The 22,718-nt window shown below is 42.9% G+C and overlaps 1 protein-coding gene across 1 annotated transcript in view; it reads right to left on the minus strand.

Annotated features, from left to right (window-relative positions):
• Positions 1–22,718, minus strand: part of LOC148509091 (sialic acid-binding Ig-like lectin 13) — an 85,761-nt gene that overhangs the window by 49,347 nt on the left and 13,696 nt on the right. The window contains exon 4 of the mRNA XM_088443649.1: positions 14,217–14,510. Within this exon, the coding sequence (XP_088299775.1) occupies positions 14,217–14,510 (294 nt within the window). The remainder of the gene's footprint in view (positions 1–14,216; positions 14,511–22,718) is intronic.

Below are 22,718 nucleotides of genomic sequence, written 5' to 3' on the forward strand. Positions count from 1 at the left end.
CAAACCACAAGGAGATACAGATCCAAAATGAAAACCAAAACATGGAGGTTGGTGCACATCCCAGGCTTAAACTCATCGCTGTTCCGGTGAGATTCATAAAGTGAACATCTTTAAAATTTAAATGATTGTAGTCAAGAACACTCCACAAAGGTTCAAGTAACAATTCAAAGGGATATTGCCCCTTGATAGTGTATTGTGCCCATTTTTAGCGTGGACCAAAGTACATGATGCAGCTGCATGTGCTGACATCAGATTTACTGGTTGTTGTTGGCTTGGGCTTCTGGGTCGAAGTGTGGCAGTGGTTAGCAGTCTAATTAGTATATGCCTCAGGATGGGCTGGCTAAGTTACAAGCAAAATCACTTACATCTGATGGGTTGCTTGCACATGATATAAGCAGTTACTGAGTCTGATTACTTTTTTGCTGATTTTTTCACACTATAAGTTGAGGGAAGGGAATGTGTTACAACATGAGCAAGGGAGAGGAATGTATTAATACAGGGGGTGAGTCGGGGTAATTTGTTATTCCAGAGGTAAGAAAGGGAAATACATTACTACAGGTGTGAGGGAAGGATTGTATTTCTACACAGGTGAAGGAGAGGATTGTCAAGTGTGTTACAACAGGGGCAAGGAAGGGAAATTTGTTACTACAGAGGTGAGTGAGGATTATGTGTTACTACATAGGTGAGAAAGTGGAATGTCATACTATAGCATTGAAGGAAGAGAAGCTATTGTTCCAGGGTATGTGCTTTTGGGGTTCAGGAAAATTAGAAAGTTACAGTTTTTAAACTATTACCTCACAAATATGCCATTACAGAGATAGGAAGCTTGAACTTATTGTACAGCCTCAGTTGGTGACTTCAGCAGGTGTACTTACTGTGGCTTCACTTGGGTGCACCAAGATGGCTGGCTAGTCCAGGCAAGCAATTGTAGTGGGCATTAGCGGTAGCAGAGACCTGGTGGCAGTGTGGTAGTTAGCCAGGTGGGGACCAGCAGTGGTGTGGGCATTAGTGGCAGCAGCAGTGCGGCAGGACCAGGTAGTGGCAGGACCCGTCTTTGGTACGGGGTGTTGGCAGCAGTTCTGAATCTGATAGGACCCAGTCCTTGCCAGCCATTCTGCTGAGTTCGGCAGCGGTGCACATTTAAAAAATGGCACCTTAGTTTTGTTAGGAAGCTTTTGTTCCTACCCTGAAACAATAGCTACCTAACAAAACAAACCCCAAGTCTAAATTCACCCCCTACCCTTACTTATGCCTTCCCAAAAATCCCCCATAGAGAACAGCAGAAATGTGGTCCTTATTATTATTATTATTATTATTATTATCATCATTTATTTATATGGCGCCACAAGTGTTCCGCAGCGCCTTACAAAGTACATAAAGAAATATATTGATTTACAATACAATACAATACAATACATTACAGGACATGGAGAATATACATTGCTACATTCGTGAACATAACATCCAGATAAGCAACAATGCAAAGCAACCAAATGTTAGGTGCCCTCATAAGGAGTAAGAAGTAGATGAAGGTAAAGAAGGAGAAGCACAAGAGGGTAGAGGGCCCTGCTCATAGTTGCTTACATTCTAGGGGGGAGGGACAGACAAACATGGGTGAGTGACACAGATGGGGTAGGCAGGGAGGAAGGAGTATGTAGCAGCAAGTTAAGATGAGAGCTGGAATTCTTTGATGAAATAGTGGGTCTTGAGAGCCCATTTGAAGGATAGATGAGAGGTGGAGAGTCTGATGGGAAGCGGGAGAGAGTTCCAAAGGTGGGGAGCAGCATGGGCAAAATCTTGGAGGCGGGAGTGGGAGGAAGTAGTCAATTGGCATGAGAGGCGGCGTGCATTTGTTGAACGAAGAGGGCGGACAGCAGAGTGAAGGGAGATGAGATCAGAGATGTAAATGGGAGAGGAATGGCTGAGGGCTTTGTAAGTGAGTGTGAGAACCTTTGGGTTCTAAAAGGGAAGGGGAGCCAGTGGAGAGCTTGTAGGAGAGGGGAAGCAGATGCAGAGCATTTTCCTAATTGAGAGTGTCAGAAAAAACTGACAGTTGGAAACTTAGATTTCTTCCAAATTCACATTTTTTATGTTTTTGCCTTGAAATTTGGTAAGCAGTACAGAGCGACAGTTCTACTAGCCCATGCAAATTTTCAGCTCAGTACTTTCAAAAGCTTTTGAGGTGTAGACCCTTAAACACCATGCCTGCCCCCATCTCTATGGGAAAATTCCATTTATTTCGAGGCGGCCTTTTTATATATACAAGGGGGTCTTGTTATTCAAAATAGAGTTGACTATGAAAAGGAAGTTATGAGACTCCTAACTGATATTAAATCATACAAACCCCAACCTAAAGACCCGACAGAAGAGTTCTTAACAGAACTTAGAGGCATTTTAGTATATGGTCTGCATAGTTATATTTTATCCAAAGATGAATACCAATATCTTTTAAATAACACTCCAATAATCTCGATCTTTTAGCATTTACCTAAGATCCACAAGAGTTTAGTGGATCCCCCAGATAGACCAATAATAGCTGGGATCGATTCACTAACAGCCCATCTTTCAGAATATGTGGATGTCTTCCTGAACCCACATGTTAAACAGCTTACCTCTTATTTAAAGGACACCACACGCATATTAAACTATATTGAAACATTTACATGGAAAGAAAACTTTAAATGGGCCACAGTGGATGTACAATCTTTGTACACATCAATTGAAAATGAGAAAGGAATCTCAGCTTGCCAAAAAATCCTTGAAAATGACCCCAACCTTTATGACTCCCAGAAGGATTATATTTGTATTTTAATATGATTCATTTTAACTCACAATTATTTTATACTTTTAGATCAATTTTATTTACATACCTGTGGGACCACAATGGGCACAGTTTTCACACCTAGTTATGCAAATATCTTAATGGGCATGTAGGAAGAGAATCATATTTTTAAAGACAACCCATATTATGGCAAGATCTGTTTTTACAAAAGATATATTGATTATATAATTATGATCTGGGATGGAGATGAACAAGAGTTTCAGGAATTCATTAATTTTATAAATTTAAAAGATTTTAATTTGAAATTTACAAACAATTTTAATATAAATCAAGTGGAATTCCTGGACCTAATACTATCAAATGAAGGAGAAACAGTGGTCACCAAAAATTATAACAAAATGGTAGACACTAACAGCTATTTGCACTATAAAAGTGGACATACAAAATCTTGGAAAAACAATTTCTGTATTCTCAGTTTTATAGAATAAAGAGAAATTGTTCCAAATCTGAAACCTATTTGGAACAAGTAGCAATATCACCAGACCGCTTTAGGGAAAGAGGATACCCAGAAGACATCCTCAAACAAGCACTCAGTAAAAGTGAACAAATAGATAGACAGAAACTACTGATTCCAGTGATTAAAGTAAAGAAAGAGAAAAAAGAGGGACCCTACACTAGGAGAAATACGTCCAAATAGACCCAATATTGTCTTTAGAAAATCCAAAAATTTGAAGGAAATACTAGCTCCCAATAGAAAAAACAAAGGAAAACAATCATCAACTAATGCCTAAGTGTGTGGGATCCTATAAATGTGGTCACTATAAATGTAATATTTGCTGATGTGTGGATCCCAATCGGAGAAGTTTTTTTTAACTGGCTTCACAAAGGAATATAAATTAAAACATTTCACGAATTGCAACACTACCTCAGTCGTATATATGATTGAGTGCAGCTGCAAATTGAAATATATTGGCAAAACTAAGAGGTTGCTAAAACTAAGCATACAAGAACATCTGTGGAATATTAAGAATAAAATAGAAAGTCATCCTCTTTCTAGAGATTTCTCCTCCCATCATAATTCATCTATGGATAGCTTTACATTTAAGGCAATTGAGCATGTAACTTTAGGACCAAGAGGAGGAGATTTATTGAAATTATTGGCACAAAGGGAGATGTACTGGATATATATGAACTAAACACACTTACCCCTAATGGCCATAATGAGGATTATGAAATAGCACCTTTTTTGTAATAATTTTATGGAAATACACACTGAGTATTAACATTTATATCGTTCTGGTTTAGAAATATGGTTGTCTTCTACTTATACAATGAGTTCAATCTTATACATTTTATATCTCATATATACATATATAATGATTTTTTAAAATATTTCTATTAATTAATATGCATACTGTATTGTTTTGTTATCATATTCTATATATTTGGTGTTATGTTACATATTAAACTTTATACTTTTAATAGTTATGATAGCTAAATGGACTTGTTTTGACTACCTATATGTGGATGATCCCCTTAAAACATAGTGGTATGTGTTTTTAGATTCTTAATGACACATATATTCTTAGACTTCCTATATATATATACCGGTTGAGTCTACGATATCCAAAATGCTTTGGACCAGGGGCATTTTGGATAACGGAATATTCTGTATTTTGGAATATTTGCATATCATAATGAAATATATTGGGAATGGGACCCCAATATACACACAGAATGCATTTATGTGTTATATATACCTTATACACACAGCCTGCAGGTAATTTTATACAATATTTTCAATAATTTTGTGGCTCAAACAAAGGTTGTGTACATTCATAAAATTCAGGTATGTTTCATATACACCCAATACACACAACCTGAAGGTAATTGTATACAATATTTGTAATAATTTGTGCCTTAGACAAAGTTTGTGTGCATTGAACCATCAAAAATCAAAGGTTTCATTTTCTCAGTCAAGCCAAAAATATTCCGTATTTCGGAATATTCCGTATTTCGGAATATTTGGATATGGGAGACTCAACCTGTATATATATATATTTTTGTTTTGTTTTGTTTTGTTTTTGTTTGTTTGTTTAAACATTTTTAACAAAGTATACTTAGAGTCTATGTTTACAATAACATGTATACAATTAAATAATTAGCTATTATGGAATCTCTACACTTTGGCCTTATAACTCACTATTCCCCAATATGTTCTTTCCCAATATGGAACTGACCATATGGTCTCCAACAAAATGGCAGGCACAGTAATACACCAAACTATATATGGTGCTATGAGGAGATATCACTTAAGGTATGCATGTATAAAGCACCTTATATTGATCCCTGAGAGACCATAATACTCTGCACATGTCCCTACACTGTGACTGTAACTCTGGGTTGCACCCGCAACTTCTGGTTTTGGAAAAAAAAGAAGTGATGATTACTTCCGTTTCCGGTCAACCGCAGACCAGAAGTGCACCTAAATTGACACCAAAATGCACTAAAACAGAGGGGAATGGGTGGGTATATAAGACCTCCATGTTCCCAATATTATTATCCCCTGAGGAAGCCAGAGAACTGGTGAAATGTGTTGGGACCCTTAATCCTTATCTTACCTCTGCCACTTGGTTACGCTTCATGTTCCTGTATGGACTTATTTGCATGTCTTACAATGCATCTCCATTTGGAATCTACCACTGCTAAGATGAGCACCTTTTTTGGTTTTACTTGTGTGAGGAATTTTTGTGAATAAATTTAAACATTTAATAATACCACACTATGGAGGCAATTTATTTTGCTTAAATGAGGTAACTGTGATACTGTTAGGTGGTGAACAGATTTCCAAGCATACCCTGATGGGATACCCTGACTGCTAAAGACTGCTATATACACTTAACCATCAAGTGTATCCATGGAACGCATATATATTGGAATATTTTGTTGAGATTAATTGGTACTTAATATATTACACTATCAGGCACTTATCCTTCTCCCCCTCTCTCAATAGAAACCAAAACATCTTTACCAAGCATTAAACTGAAAGGACTGAGCAGCCACTCGCAATAGAAGAGGAGCATAGTGTGACGAATACACACAGGGAGAAAAATCAATAACTTTCTCCTGAAGACAGATAAACTTTGAATACCTACAACAATCTGAGTTTTTCCTAGAGACAGCACCACAACTCTATTATTGTGCTACACATATATATATATATATATATATATTACACATATTCAACTCCATACATCTGTGTCTTATTGATATGATTTTCTCAAGTGCATGCCCAGTGGTAGTGAGCCCTCTGTCACCCACTGATGCCCCTGTGCACTGCCCCACAGCCCCACTGCTGCCACTGCCCTGCACACCTGCAGCTCATCCCCGCAGCTGTCTCTCCCTCTGCACCCCCAAAACACCACCTGTGTGCTGTCCCCTCCTCAACCTGCACTAGTGTACCATTTTGTTGCCATTCTACCTTGCATGGAGCCCAGTCTGCTCCTCCAAACCCGAAGGTTAATAAATTATAAAAAAAGCTATGAAATTCAATAGACAAAAAACCTTACGGTTTCACATGTCCCATTAAAGCATCTTAGACATGATCTAAAATTTCACAAAACCTAATGAATTTCTAACACTCAAACTTAAAAAAGCAATGAAATTCTAATCATTAAGGCTGACACCTTAATGGTCGCAATACAGATATGGTATGCCATCACACCCTGTGGTTAACTGCAGATTCAGCACTATCACAGATTGCTGTCACTCACAAAATGGTAGAGCTGTTAATTCACAGAATTGTGTGCTCATTGGAATACACAAATGGTGTAACTAGGGGGGTCGAGCACGGTGTGTGCAGTGCAGTGTAGTGCTGACCGGACATAGCTAGGTCAGCACTACACAGTGACAAACACACAGCTACCAGTGCTGGCAGCTGTGTGTTTGTTTTAATTAGCAGCCAATGAGAGTCAGACAGACTCTTATTGACTGCTGCATTCACTACCGGAGCCGGGCTGGACCTCACTCATGAGCTCCATCTTCCGACTCCCACAGTGGGTAATGGGAGAGATGTTATGATGTCTCTCCCATAATGCAGGGTGGGCTGGCCCAGGACTATAGAGGAGCAGACAGCAGCAGAAGCAGGATTCAGGTAAGTGTTTTTTTTCTTTGTTTTATGTGTGTCTTTGCCTGCACTGCTGGGGGGGACCACTACAGGGGGCACTGCATAGTGGGAGACTACTACTGGGAGGGCACTACTGGGGAGGACTACAACTGGGGGCACTGCATCGGGGGACCACTACTGGGGGCACTGCATAGGGGAGGACCACTACTGGGGGCACTACTTGGAGGGGACCACTACTTGGGACAACCACTACTGGGGGCACTACTGGGAGGGGACCACTATTGGGGGCACTACAAGGGGCACTACTGGAGGGACCACTACTGAAGGCACTGCTGGAGGGACCACTACTGGGGGGACTACTACTGGAGGCACTACTGGGGGGGCACTACTGGGGAGGACTACAACTGGGGGCACTGCATCAGGGGACCACTATTGGGGGTACTGCATAGGGGAGGACCACTACTGGGGGCACTACTGGGAGGGGACCACTACTTGGGGCAACCACTACTGGGGGCACTACTGGGAGGGGACCACTATTGGGGGTACTACAAGGGGCACTACTGGGGGGACCACTACTGGAGGCACTGCAGGGGGGACCACTACTGGGGGCACTACTGGGGGGGACTACTACTGGAGACACTGCATCAGGGACCACTATTGGGGGTACAGCATAGAGGGGTGAAAACCACTTTGGGAACTGCATTGGGGGACCACTACAGGGGGCACTACTGAGGGGGACCACTACTGGGGGCATTGCATAGGGGGTACTACTTACTGGGGACACTATATAAGGGGCTTACTACTGGAGGCACTGCATCGGGGGACCACTACTGAGGGCACAGAATAGGGAGGTCCACTACGGGGGGCACTGCACAGGGGGGACCACTACTGGGGGCCTACATAAGGGGGACCACTACTGTGGGCACTATATAAGGAGCACTACTGGGGGCCTGCATAAGGGGGGCCACTACTGTGGGCACTGTATAAGGGGCACTGCTTGGGGCCTGCATAAGGTAGACCACTACTGGGGCACTGTATAAGGGGCAACACTGGGGACCTGCCTAACTACATGGGGCTGTGTTTAAGGGGCACTGCATAGGGGGATCACTACTGGGGACCTGCATAAGGGGGACCACTACCAAGGGCACTGTATAAAGTGTGCTAATGTGGGGGGTGCATAATGGGGACCACTACTGGGGGTCCTGTATACGTGACACTACTGGGGGCCTGCATAAGAGGGACCACTACTGGGTGCATTGTATACTGGGGTTACTGTATAATGGGCACTGCATAGGGAGGACTGCATTAAGGTGCATATGGAATGGAAAGGAATGTTCCCACAGTGACAAGAAAGGGGTGTGTGTCATGTTGACATGCCCCATTTTTAAGTGACCATGCCTATTTTTCAGCACGCCCACCTAGTGGGGCTCCATTTTTCAATTTACCCTGGGCTCCTAATACCCGAGCTACGCGACTGGAATACACACATGCAGTCTATGCAACTGAGGTCTGAGCCGTTATGTGGCACACACTTCCCACTCAGTGCCCACATTCGGTCACAACAACAATTCCACTAGGTTCCAACATCCTTCTTACTCCATACATCCATCTTATTCAGAATATACATTCAGCTCGCTAATTGCTAAAACTATCATACTCTTGCACTCCAAAATCATACACCAACACTGGCAGTAGTATCAACTTTTTGAGATTTTATTATCTTGTCATCAGGACACACAATGTACAAATAAAACATCTGACCTTATTTGTATATTGTGTGTCCTGATGATGAGATAATAAAATCTCGAAATGTTGATACTACTGCCAGTGTTGGTGTATGATTTCGGAGTGCCGCCTTCTACTTGCAGTATTTGGATCCCTTGTAGGGAATCAGGATACCTCGGAGGGCACCCTTGATGGTTTATTTGTTGATATTTGGAGTGCTGCCTATATGACATTATATAGGCTCAATAGCACTATGCTTCATGCTGCCAAAACATTTCTTAATTAAGGAAAACAGTTAATAACTATGGTTATGATACATATTTATATAATGAACAAGTATTATGGACTTATCATTCACTGTGTCACTAGCTATGGTGACCAATGTTGCTTCTTTATCCACCATCTCTCTCTCTCTCTTTCGTTAAGTCTGTCTAATCCCAATTTGTATTTTCCCATTTCCCCCTTTTTCTGTCTCTCTTTACCTATATACCCCTTCTCTATCTCTCCCCATTTTCCCTAGTCTTTCTTTCCTCTGTCTCTAGTCCCCCCCAGCCTCTCTCACCATCTTTTCTCTCTTCTCTCACCTATTCTTCTAATTTAGCGAAGCAGTGTTCTGTAATTATTTAACGAAAAGATATATCACTGTAGTATAAATATATGTATATCGATATGTTGATAGCTATTGCCTCAACGGTCAATTCCTACTTCAGCCCAGAGGTGCTGCCGTTGTAGAGAGATTCCAGAAACTCCGCTCTGTGCAGGGAGACCTGCGTCTTACTTGCCAGCCAGCTGGGTGTAATTTGTGGAGCAGGTGGGATTGAAGGCAGTTGTAATGGGAGGTGGGATTGGCAAAGCTGTCAGGGCAGGTGGCAACTGGGATTGTATGTATGATCCTGTGAGGGGAGGTGGCTGTGTCCTGGCAGGCAGATAGTGAGAGCTGTACATGTAGTTATTAGGGGAATGTGTTCTGTCAGGCAGTCAGAGTCAGAGGGTATGGTTGCTGTGTCTTGTCAGGCAGCCAGTGAATGCTGTAAAGGGAGGTGGCAGTTGGCTGTGTCCTGACAGGCAGCCATTGAGCTGTAAAGAGAGGTTTCTGGTGGATATGTTCTGGTATACAGCATGTGAGAGCTGTGAGGGATATGGCAGATATTAGGCCCATTATATAATAGATATATTAAGAGGAACACATAATTGGATTATTCCGTAAAGAGAACACTATAATATTCACATTACGTTAAGGGGCTTATATATTAAAAAAAATATTTGGGCCAATAATAGGTATATGTTAATTGGGGCCATATTATTTAATGATAGGACCACCAGTCATACTTGGCAATTTCAGCAGACATATAGCAAGTGCCACAAAAATGACATGGACAAATTCAGGATTACACTTCACAGCAGGTTGCATTCCAAATTGCCATTTTCAGTGATTTACTGGCTATGTTGCCTATGACGGGTACTAAAACACTTTGAGTACTGTACTAATCGAGTCAATTAAAATACTACTTGATAATCCCCCCCCCCAGTGTCCTTATGACCCAATTCAGCAAGGAACACAAGTGAGAGAACGCACGGTTTGCGATCTGCGCATGCATATGCATAACATTACACGTGCGCAAACAGGTTGCTGAGTATGGTAAGGGCTCCCTCAGAGTACGAAAAGAGCCTGCAGAGACCTCCGATGTTGATTGACAGGAAGTGCTGTTTGTGGGTGGTCGGACGAACGCAGGCGTGCGTGTGCATTCACCGCCATTACAGGGGCTTGCATATATTTATCTCAGTGGTGCCACACGCTGTAGGGTGCCTTCCTGCATGCAGGAATCCCTCAAGTCATGCAGCAGGGTCAGGTCTACCCTTAGCTTGTACGCAGCTTTGGTGGCACTCAATGTTCCTGATGTTTACGCTATTAATCACAGCAAAGATGGGCGGCTTTATATATTGCTGGTTGTCTGCTTCTTGTACTGTGGTCTCCGTGTGTATGCATTGATTAGCATATACTCGCAGTGGCTGGGTGCGTGCATCTGCTAGCATGCGGTCCTTGCTGAATCAGGCCGTTAATATGCTATCATACTATAGAGATTGTCTGACCATGTTTTATTGTTTCTTAAATCTCCCCAGACATCTTCAACAACTTGTAATAACACTATCATAATTTGTTTATTTAATAGTATACCTATAAATTAGGGGTGTGCACCGGACACTTTTCGTGTTTTGTGTTTTGGTTTTGGATCTGGATCTTTCTTCGTGTTTTGGATCTGGATTGGTTTTGCCAAAACCACCCTTCCGTGTTTTGGGTTCTGGGTTTTGTGTTTTGGATCTGGATTTTTTCTTAAAAAATAAAAAAAACCCGCTAAAATCACATAAATGGGCCTTTTTTTGTTCCTACGCTATTAATAACCCCAATAACATTAATTTCCACTCATTTCCACTCTATTCTGAACACCTCACACCTCACAATATTGTTTTTAGGCCAAAAGGTTGTACCGAGGAAGCTGGATGACTATGCTAAGCGACACAAGGGGGCGGCACAAACATGTGGCCCATCTAGGAGTGGCACTGCAGTGGCAGACAGGAAGCCAATCAGCGTTATGGTGCCCATTTGCATGTAGCACGAACCCGGGAGATCCGTGCTACATGCATCTGTGTGATTGGCACAGAGCAATGACAGGTCCGTGAGACCCGTCTGTGCTGCTGTGGTAAAAAAAAAAAAAAAAAACCTGTGTAAAAAAAGAAAAAAATGGCGTGCACCCCCCCAAAAAAGAGCAACCAGCCCCGGGCATTAGTAACCCAGTGCTGGGTGTGCTTAAATACAGGGGACAAACGACGTAGGGGTCCCCTGTACTTAAGCACAACCAGCACCGGGCTAGTCAGAACCAGCGCTGGTTGCCAAAATACGGGGGACAAACGACGTAGGGGTCCCCTGTATTCTGCGCAACCAGCTCTGGGCTCTGATCCGGTCCTGGTTCTGGAAATATAGGGGACAAAAAATGAGTAGGGTTCCCCTGTATGTTCCAGAACCAGCACTGGACTTTTTCTAGCGGGGGGCTGATGCCACAGCCAGGGGAGCCCTTTCACCGGGCCCCCCAGCCGCAGCATCAACCCTGACCGCTAGTCAGCCCAGGCCGGGGATCCCTGGAGAGCTGGGGACCCCCCCAATAAAGGGGTCACCCTCTCCAGGGCACCCCAGGCCCAGGCTGATAGCCCGGGGCTATCCCCGCCACCCCTGGTGGCGGTGGGTGGCGGGTTGATTGTGTGGTGTGGTGTAAATAAAGAATATCAAACATTGTCTTTACAAGTAGAACTGCAAGTCCCAGCTAGCCTGCCCCGCATGCTGGTACTTGGAGAACCACAAGTACCAGCATGCAGGGCATTAAGGGCCCACTAGTACCTGTAGTTCACCTGTAAAAAAAATGTTTAAAAAAACACAGGACACACACACCGTGACAGTATAAGTTTATTAAACATACATACACACACACACATGTACACATACTCACCTATGTAACCTGTAGCATCGGTCCACTTGTCCGGTAAAGTATCCCTAGGGGACCTGTGAAAAAAAACATACTCACCATCTCCTATGCGAGGTTCTGTCCTCTTCGTTCCAAAGTAGGCATCCCCGGACTTGGCAAAAAAAAAAAACGAAAACGCGATCCACGAACTTAGTACCGTTCTATAGAACGGTACTTCCCGAATGAGAGCTTAGCGGCGGGGTATCACCATGGAAACCCCGCTGCTAAGCGTTCATTGGCTGAGAGAGGTCATCTCCCGTCTCTCAGCCAATGAACGGCTCCCTCCATTGTAGTCAATGGTGGGAACCGCAGGGTAAACTTTAATAACCTTGCGGCTCCCAGCATTGACTACAATGGAGGGAGCCGTTCATTGGCTGAGAGAGACGGGAGATGGCCTCTCTCAGCCAATGAACGCTTAGCAGCGGGGTTTCCATGGTGATACCCCGCCGCTAAGCTCTCATTCGGGAAGTACCGTTCTATAGAACGGTACTAAGTTCGTGGATCGCGTTTTCGTTTTTTTTTTTTTTGCCAAGTCCGGGGATGCCTACTTTGGAACGAAGAGGACAGAACCTCGCATAGGAGATGGTGAGTATGTTTTTTTTCACAGGTCCCCTATGGATACTTTACCGGACAAGTGGACCGATGCTACAGGGTTACATAGGTGAGTATGTGTACATGTGTGTGTGTGTGTGTGTGTGTGTATGTATGCTTAATAAACTTATACTGTCACGGTGTGTGTGTCCTGTGTTTTTTTTAAACATTTTTTTACAGGTGAACTACAGGTACTAGTGGGCCCTTAATGCCCTGCATGCTGGTACTTGTGGTTCTCCAAGTACCAGCATGCGGGGCAGGCTTGCTGGGACTTGCAGTTCTACTTGTAAAGACAATGTTTGATATTCTTTATTTACACCACACCACACAATCAACCCGCCACCCACCGCCACCAGGGGTGGCGGGGATAGCCCCGGGCTATCAGCCTGGGCCTGGGGTGCCCTGGAGAGGGTGACCCCTTTATTGGGGGGGTCCCCAGCTCTCCAGGGATCCCCGGCCTGGGCTGACTAGCGGTCAGGGCTGATGCTGCGGCTGGGGGGCCCGGTGAAAGGGCTCCCCTGGCTGTGGCATCAGCCCCCCGCTAGAAAAAGTCCAGTGCTGGTTCTGGAACATACAGGGGAACCCTACTCATTTTTTTCCCCTGTATTTCCAGAACCAGGACCGGATCAGAGCCCAGAGCTGGTTGCGCAGAATACGGGGGACCCCTACGTCGTTTGTCCCCCGTATTTTGGCAACCAGCTCTGGTTCTGACTAGCCCGGTGCTGGTTGTGTTTAAGTACAGGGGACCCCTATGTCGTTTGTCCCCTGTATTTAAGCACACCCAGCACTGGGTCACTAATGCCCGGGGCTGGTTGCTCTTTTTTGGGGGGGGAGGACGCCATTTTTTTCTCTTTTTACACAGGTTTTTTTTTTTTTATTTACCACAGCAGCACAGACGGGTCTCACGGACCCGTTAGTGCTCTGTGTCAATGACACAGATGCAAGTAGCACGGATCTCCTGGTCCGTGCGTGCATCTGTGTCATTGAAATACACAGCAGCACAGACGGGTCTCACTGACCCATCTGTGCTCTGTGTCACTGTCAATCACACAGATGCATGTAGCACGGATCTCACGAGTCCGTGCTACATGCAAATGAGCACCATAATGCTGATTGGCTGAGAGCCGTGACAGACGGCTCTGTCAGCCAATCAGCACTTTGCCCATTAAAGGCAAAGGCATTTTTTTTTAAATGGCCGCTCGAGGCAAAACCTCGAGATCCGACAGCAGCTCTCGAGGTTTTGCCTCGGGAGAGGGATCCGGGGCAGACAGGGAGATCCGAGCTTGGGCTCGGATCGCCCCGGATCCCCGAAGTTCGGGTGGGTTCGGTTCTCAGGGAACCGAACCCGCTCATCCCTACTATAAATGGACTGCAAACCATATTGATTGACATGTTATTATTTGCTCAAACAAGTACACATGTTCATATAATATAATTAAATTAAAGTATAATAGAAGTAGCAAGTTACATTACTTACATTTAACATTCAGGGATTTTGATTCAGCTGATGTTATGTAATTGGGAAATGTAGCCGTGCATTCCAACATAGATTTATCTTCTGTATAGGAAGGGATATAACTCATTTCAGTTTCCATCCTCCAATTTCCCCAAGGTAGATCTCTATGCCTCACTGTTATCTCATGTCCAACCTTATTCCATGCAAGAGTGGGGGGTCTGGAGGCACAGATGTGAGTAACAGAACAGACAACTTTAGCTGTCTTCTTCTCCTCCATATCATCAGTCCCTGTTATTAATGGTTTGGGTGGGTTATCTGAAAACAGGGAAACAAACATTTGAAACTTTAAAACATATTGATAGAATAACCAGCTATTGATAGATATGACCGACTTCAGACTCAGGCCCTGATTCAGAGGCGCTCTCTATATCACTGGTGATGTCAGTAGGGCCGCCCACAAATGGCAGGCGTTCCTTCAGGAACGCCTCCGTTTGTCCAGCCACCCCCCCTGCACACCTACAAAACAGGGTGATCTGTCAATCACAATTGACAGCCGACCGTCTTGTAGTGAGTCCCGCAGTGAGTGAAAACGTGCAGTGCGCATGCCGCGCGTGTGCACTGCCTGGCCATTGACCCACTTGCGAGCGATATGCGCTCGCGAGCGGGTCTGAATCAGGCCCTCAGTGTTTCCTAAGTGTTAGGGTAACCCATAATTGTTAAGAGACTTCTGCAATTAGCACCAGAAGACTCAGGAATGTCCACGTGTAAGAATCATATCCGTCTATCAATAAAATTATGTAATAACTTTTTGGAATTTAGTAACAGTTGGTCTGACTTCTGACCTCAAACAGGTATCAGTGATGTCACTTTCAGACAGTTTAGGCATAATGCTACATCTACAGTCTCAACACACTTCTCCCATATTTACTGATCACATATCACCTCAAGATGAAAACAAATACACACTTGCTAATAACAGCATCACAACATTATTTACAACCAATCATGTACAGCCATGGACAAAAGTTTTGAGAATGACACAAGTATTGGTTTTCACAAAGTTTGCTGCTTCAGTGTTTTAGACCTTTTATTGACAATTACATTAAGTTTATGCAAAGAGTCAATATTTGCAATGTTGACCCTTCTTTTTCGGAATCGGTATGAATTACGGCTGGACCCCTTGCCGGCGGTTCAAATCCCGACAGCGCCTGGCCGACCGAGGAAGAAATCCCGATCGTCCCTAGGTAAGTATTGACTAAACTAATGTACCCCCTAACCCTAACCCTCCTTTAGGGTGACTAACCCTAACCTTCCCCCCAGTGCCTAACCCTAATCCCCCCTCTAAGTGCCTAAAACTAACCCCCCCTTCCCCACCGCCTAAACCTAAGTCCCCTGGGGGGATGCCTAACCCTAACCATTCCTCCCCCTAACCTAACCCTAACCTCCCAGGGGGGTGCCTAACCCTAAGTCCCCCCTGGGAGCCCTAAACCTAACCCCCCCATGCGGCTGTCCACTGCAGCGCCCAGCATCCGCTCGATCGGGATGTCGGACGCCGGTCTCCCAACGTCGGTCAAATGACAGGCGTCTAGATTTAGACGCCTGTCATTAATCCCTAGTCAGGATAACAATGTCTGGAAGCCGGCGGTCGGCATTCCGTCTGCCGGGTTCCTGAACGTATACCTCTTTTTCAAGACCTCTGCAATTCTCCCTGACATGCTGTGAATCAACTTCTGGGCCACATACTGACTGATGGCCACCCATTCTTGTCTAATCAATGCTTGTAATTTGTCAGAATTTGTGACGTTTTTTTTTGTACACCCGCCTCTTGAGGATTGACCACAAGTTCTCAATAGGATTAAGGTCTGGGGAGTTCCTGGGTATGGACCCAAAATTGTGATGTTTTGTTCCACGAGCCACTTAGTTATCACTTTTACCTTATATCAGGGTGTTCCATCATGCTGGAAAAGGCATTGTTCATCACCAAACTGTTCTTGGATGGTCGAAAGAAGTTGCTTTTGGAGGATGTATTTGTGCCATTCTTTAGTGCAAGGGCCTCCAAGTTACCTTTTTTTCCTGCCAGTAGTCAAACTGACTGTCTGATATGCCTATTTGGATGCTATCATTAAATTTTTTTAAATAGTCCTCAACCATTTGAATGATGACCGTATAAGATGGAGTCACGGTAGAGGTGTCATTAATTGTAGGCAATTCTGAGTCTGACCCGACCAGATGTCAAAACTTAGTTGTGTTGACTCAACTGCATCACCAGTGGGTGTTTTGAAAGTTTAGTTTTTTCTCAACAGATGCACTTGCTGAAGAAACTGAAGGAGAAGCCATCGCAGCATCCTGTGCCACTTGAGCTGACAATTTGCTTATCATCAACAGCTCTTTACATCTCTTTAGATCTGTATCTGTCGGGAAGATGAAACAATGCTTTCATCCCTTCTGGGATGAAAATCCACTCCAAGCAGCAGACATGGCACTCAAGAATTCTCTAGGAAGACAGTAAGACTTAAACCTTAAATGTGAAATATTGCATTTGCTCTGTTCCGCTTGTCCACATATCTGTGCTGGTTAAGTGGACAGTGGGTACAATGACAATTTGAAGGCAACTACATTTTTTTTTATGCCCCTGTACATGTTGGGAAATGATTTTCATGTGGAAGCTTTGCAAATGATTATTTAACAGTCAATTTTTTTTGGAAATCACTCTCCCTGGTCCCCTTCTGGGCTTAAAATCCACTCCTAGCAGCAGAAGCAGGTGCAGGATTCTCAAGAAAGACATAATGTAAGACCTTAAAACTGAAATCTTGCATTTGCTCTTTTCCGCTTGTCCACATATCTGTGCTGGTTAGGTGGACAGTGGGTACAACAGCAGTTTGGAGGCCATTAACTAATAATGTTTCTTTTTTTTTATCCCTGTACAGGTTGGGAAATGGTTTTCATGTGGAAGCTTTGCAAAGGATTATTTAACAGTGAATTGTTTTGGAAAGTACTACTAGAAGTCTTCCTGGTCCCCTTCTGGGATGAAAAAATATACACTTCCAGCAGCAGCAGGTATGGCACTCCAAGATTCTTCTGGGGCAAGGACTGATGTGAATGAGTAAAATATTTTTTGTAAATGCCTCCCCTCCTCCCCCCCTTCTGCCTCAGAAATTTACTTCGGAATCAAAAAATGAAATAACATTCACTACCAATCAACCCTTCATGTCCTTGCCTTCAACTACATACATACTCCAACTCCCTGAGGCCTCTCTTGAATAATAAAGACATTTGTTTCCTTAAGTGCCATGTTGGAAGTTGAACTGCCACGTGTTTGTGCCACCCACTGCTGCAGCTTACAGTCAGGTCCATAAATATTGGGACATTGACAGAATTTTCATATTTTGGCCTCTATTCACCACCACAATGGCTTTGAAATGAAACAAACAAGATGTGATTTAACTGCAGACTTTCAGTTTTAATTTGAGGGTAATTACATCCAAATCAGGTGAACGGTGTAGGAATTACAACGGTTTCTGTATGTGCCTCCCACTTTTTAAGGGAGGTGGGAGATAGGACGTTAATTTGAGAGAGTGTTAGGGTCAGAATTTTGTTTTTTCAGAATGGGAGTAATCACTGCATGCTTGAACAGTGATGGAAAGATGCCAGTAGAGAGAGATTGATTACAGATTTTAGTTAGGGTTGGGATGAGCACAGGAGACAGAGCTTTACTGATTTGTGAGGGTATAGGATCTAGAGGAGAGCTAATAGAGTAGGAGGATGAGAAGAGTGAAGATACCTCATCTTAATTTGTGGGGTCAAATGAAGAGGATATATATATATATATATATATATATATATATATAGATATATATATATATAGATATATAGATATATAGATATATATATATATATATATACATATATATATACAGTCAGGTCCATAAATATTGGGACATTGACAGAACTTTCATATTTTGTCCTCTATTCACCACCACAATGGCTTTGAAATGAAACAAACAAGATGTGTTTTAACTGCAGACTTTCACATTTAATTTTAGGGTAATTACATCCAAATCAGGTGAATGGTGTAGGAATTACAACAGTTTCTATATGTGCCTCCCACTTTTTAAGGGGCCAAAAGTAATGGGACAAACTAAACAATCCTAAATCTAACTTTCACTTTTTAATACTTTGTTGCAAATCCTTTGCAGGCAATTACAGCCTGAAGTCTGGAACGCATAGACATCACCAGACGCTGGGTTTCATCCCTGGTGATGCTCTGCCAGGCCTCTACCGCAAATGTCTTCAGTTCCTGCTTGTTCTTGTGGCATTTTCCCTTCAGTTTTGTCTTCATCAAGTGAAATGCATGCTCAATCGGATTCAGGTAAGGGGATTGACTTGGCCATTGCATAACATTCCACTTTTTAGCCTTAAAAAACTCTGTGGTTGCTTTTGCAGTATGCTTCGGGTCATTGTCTATCTGCACTGTGAAGCGCCGTCCAATGAGTTCTGAAGCATTTGACTGAATATGAGCATATAATATTGCCTGAAACACTTCAGAATTAATTCTGCTGCTTTTGTCAGCAGTCACTTCATCAATAAATACAAGGGAACCAGTTCCATTGGCAGCCATACATGCCCACACCATGACACTACCACCACCATGCTTCACTGATTTGGTGGTATGTTTTGGATCATGAGCAGTTCCTTTCCTTCTCTTCTCTTCCTATCACTATGGTACAAGTTGATCTTTGTCTCATCTGTCCATAGGATGTTGTTCCAGAACTGTAATGGCTTTTTTAGATGTTGTTTGGCAAACTCTAATTTGGTATTCCTGTTTTTGTGGCTCACCAATAGTTTGCATCTTGTGGTGAACCCTCTATATTCACTCTTGTGAAGTCTTCTTTTGATTGTTGACTTTGACACATATACATCTACCTTCTGGAGAGTTTTCTTGATTTGGCCAACTGTTGTGAAGGGGTTTTTCTTCACCAGTGAAATAATTCTTTTGTCATCCACCACAGTTGTTTTCCGTGGTCTTCCGGGTCCTTTGGTGTTGCTGAGCTCTCCGGTGCATTCTTTCTTTTTAAGAATGTTATAAACAGTTGATTTGGCCACACCTAATGTTTTTGCTATCTCTGATGGGTTTGTGTTGATTTTTCAGCCTAATGATGGCTTGCTTCACTGATAGTGACAGCTCTTTGGATCTCATATTGAGAGTTGACAGCAACTGATTCCAAATGCAAATGTCACACCTAGAATCAACTCCAGACCTTTTACCAGCTTAATTGATAATGAAATAACGAGGGAATAGCCCACACCTGTCCATGAAATAGCTTTTGAGTTGATAGTCCCATTACTTTTGGCCCCTTAAAAAGTGGGAGGCACATATTGAAACTGTTGTAATTCCTACACCGTTCACCTAATTTGGATGTAATTACCCTCAAATTAAATCTGAACGTCTGCAATTAAAGCACATCTTGTTTGTTTCATTTCAAAACCATTGTGGTGGTGAATAGAGGCCAAAATATGAAAATTCTGTCAATGTCCCAATATTTATGGACCGGACTGTAGCTTAGTCAGCCAACTAACTGAGTGCAAATTTTGGGCCTAAACTGGATGAAAACAATATTGTGAGCTGTGAGATGGACAAAATTGACTGGAAACGAGTGGAAATAAATGTTATTGAGGTTAATAACGCTGTAGGAACAAAAACAGGCCAAAATTATGTGATTTTAGCTGTTTTTGAGATCTTTTTTTTTAAATTCAGATCCAAAACCAAAAAACAAAACACTGAAGGGCGGTTTTGGAAAAAAACAATCCAGATCCAAAACCAGAGAAGATACAGATCCAAAACCAAAACACTGAGGTCGGCGCACATCTCTAGTATATACATGTGGAGAGTGATTGGTTTGTGCGTATGTCTGAGTTGGCTGGGAATTGGTTTCTCCTATGCACATGGGCAGGTTTAATTGGCAGATCATTATTTCCTTCATGAAAACAGCAGATAAGATAAGAGAAAGTAGAGTGTAGTCCAAGCCGTAAATAAATGCACATGAACTTTATAGATGAAAAGCATGGCAGCAGTGATTACTTATTTCCTATGTCTGTGGAAGGGAAATGATTGCAACATTTTATCCATTGTACTGATTATCTACTACAATCTTATCTCACAAAAGGGCCCATTTATTATTGAATATTTGAGGTAAAATCCCAGAAAACATCAGTTTTCAGGTTTTTATCTCAAATATTAAGTATCCCCCTGATTTATTAGGGAGGGACCGCAGCAAGCATCTCCGATACCTGCTGTGATCCCTCCATTCCCGCTGGCAGCCATATCCACCATAGGTTTCTATGGGGGATGTGATGCTGCCAAATTTACCAATATCCGGAATGTGATGCAATCCTGATATTGCCCCCACAGCTAACACCATCTGAAGATGACATTAGCCGTTGTGGCCTATGGGCTGCATCATGCATAATTAGCTGGCAAAGGGTTCCTCTGGAACCCTTTCCCCGCAGTGGCCAGCCGGTCACTGGTACTGCACATGTGCAGCAGCCCCAGCACTGTGTGGAAACTCTCCGGAGACATTGCAGGGACGGACTCCTTTCGGAGCACGTGTCGCTGATTGTCCCGGATGATACATCTAGCCGATATGATAGCATTTTGCAATGGGATCATGGGTGGTATTGACATGCCCTGATCGCATTGCAAAAGTGATCACTGATAAATGGTAATTCAGCCACTAGCTCTACCCCCCTCACATTAGGTGGCTGCTTTTAATTAGAATCAGATTGGTGATAAGGTCATATGAGGGTCTATTTATTAAGCAGTGATAACTCCTGTATCCAGTAAATAAAATCCAGAGAAAAAGGGTTTCACCACTTCATGCTATATAACAAGAGGGACACAGCAATCATTGGTTTCTATTGCAGGCCCCCTATTTCAACCTCTTTTTACCATTACACCAACTGCTATGGCAACTGCAAAGTATGGGCATCTTAGGATGGTGCAACGCTCACAAAAGAAATAAATGAAAAGAATTCTCAGCTCTCCCTGGCAGACTGCTGGTCTATCTCCATCGAGACCACTTGGTAAGTATGCATGCTCATCCACTCCTGTCTGCGGTTGTGCAATTGGAATTTTAAGGCAAAAATGCACCACAGCCTTTATTAGGAGCTTTACACTTCCGGTGAAAGCATATTTTCCATATCATGGAGTGGTGGGCAGATGATCATATCATAGGTCTGTAATAACAATTTGCCACAGTAACACATCTTGTATTTCTAAGGCAAACAGTTAGACAAGATGAAAATGTTAACGTCAATTTCATGTTATTTGATCATTAGTCTCCACAGGGCTCCATTAGTAATTAATCTGTTCCCAATAGCAGTCAGCATGTTGACTCAGCAGAAGACACGTACAAGGAGGTGCAAACTGATGGACCTCCCTGGACAAGTAAATAATGTTAAATTCTGGCAGCATATTCACAGTGATGCTAAATGAAATATGTTTTTGACAAATTGAGCCCTTAGTGTTGGATGCAAGGAAAGTTAACAACAATCTCTTAGGCTTCTAATACATTGTAGGTTATTGCAATGCCAGTAATGGTTCAAGTTAAAAATACAGCTGGAACAGTAATTTATCATACTGTATATAATACTAGCAATTCATGTAATTACCAAGATCTGGGGAACTACTAAGAGGGTGCATTTTATTCTAACAGGGTGCTTCAGTCATTTTAAGTATACTTAATAAGAACTTCTGGGAGACTCCCACATTTTGGAAAGTCCCTAAGGATGAGCAGGCCAACCACAAGCATCCCACTACCCGCAATATAAACAGTATGAGAGAGTATGATAACTTGATTCTCAGTGAATTGTTCTGACCTGACCCCACACCCCCCGTACGATGCCATCATTTGCAGCATTGAGGGGGCAGGGTGATGTGATTCACTAACCACCCTCCTGTACTAGCCACTCACATTGGTCCTCCAGGAACTCAAGACATGAGAGGTGGCAATTCCTACTCCCTTTGTAACCTGAATAAATTATAATGCATTGTACTAATAGCTAACTCACAGGGAAACTGGTCAGGCCTGTTTGGTGGAACATGCATCTTGCTGTGATTTTGAACTTAAACATGATATACAGCCTAATTATCAAATAGCCTCATGCTTGCAAACAGTAATAGGAAGAGTTCACAAACTTTATAATGACATTAAAGTACTTTACCCCCTCTGAGCTGTGGTGCCAGTCATGGTGTTTTGTATGTACTGTAAAATATATTATTACATGTCTTTTTAGGGATTTGGGTAAAGAGGAAGATGTACCAAGCCTTGGAGAGAGACAAAGTGGAGAGTGAAAAAGTACCGATCGATCAGCTCCTGTAATTTTTCAATCGCAGTCTGTAAACTGACAGTTAGGAGCTGATTGGTTGGTACTTTATCACTCTCCATTTTATCATAAGTAAAACTCCCCCAAAGTGATATAATTAGCCCCGATATTTTGTTGGGAGAGAAAAATGGGAATTTTTCA

This window comes from Taudactylus pleione, unplaced genomic scaffold (assembly GCF_031769625.1).
Source record: "Taudactylus pleione unplaced genomic scaffold, aTauple2 ptg000332l, whole genome shotgun sequence".
In the NCBI taxonomy this organism is placed as follows: Eukaryota; Metazoa; Chordata; class Amphibia; order Anura; family Myobatrachidae; genus Taudactylus; species Taudactylus pleione.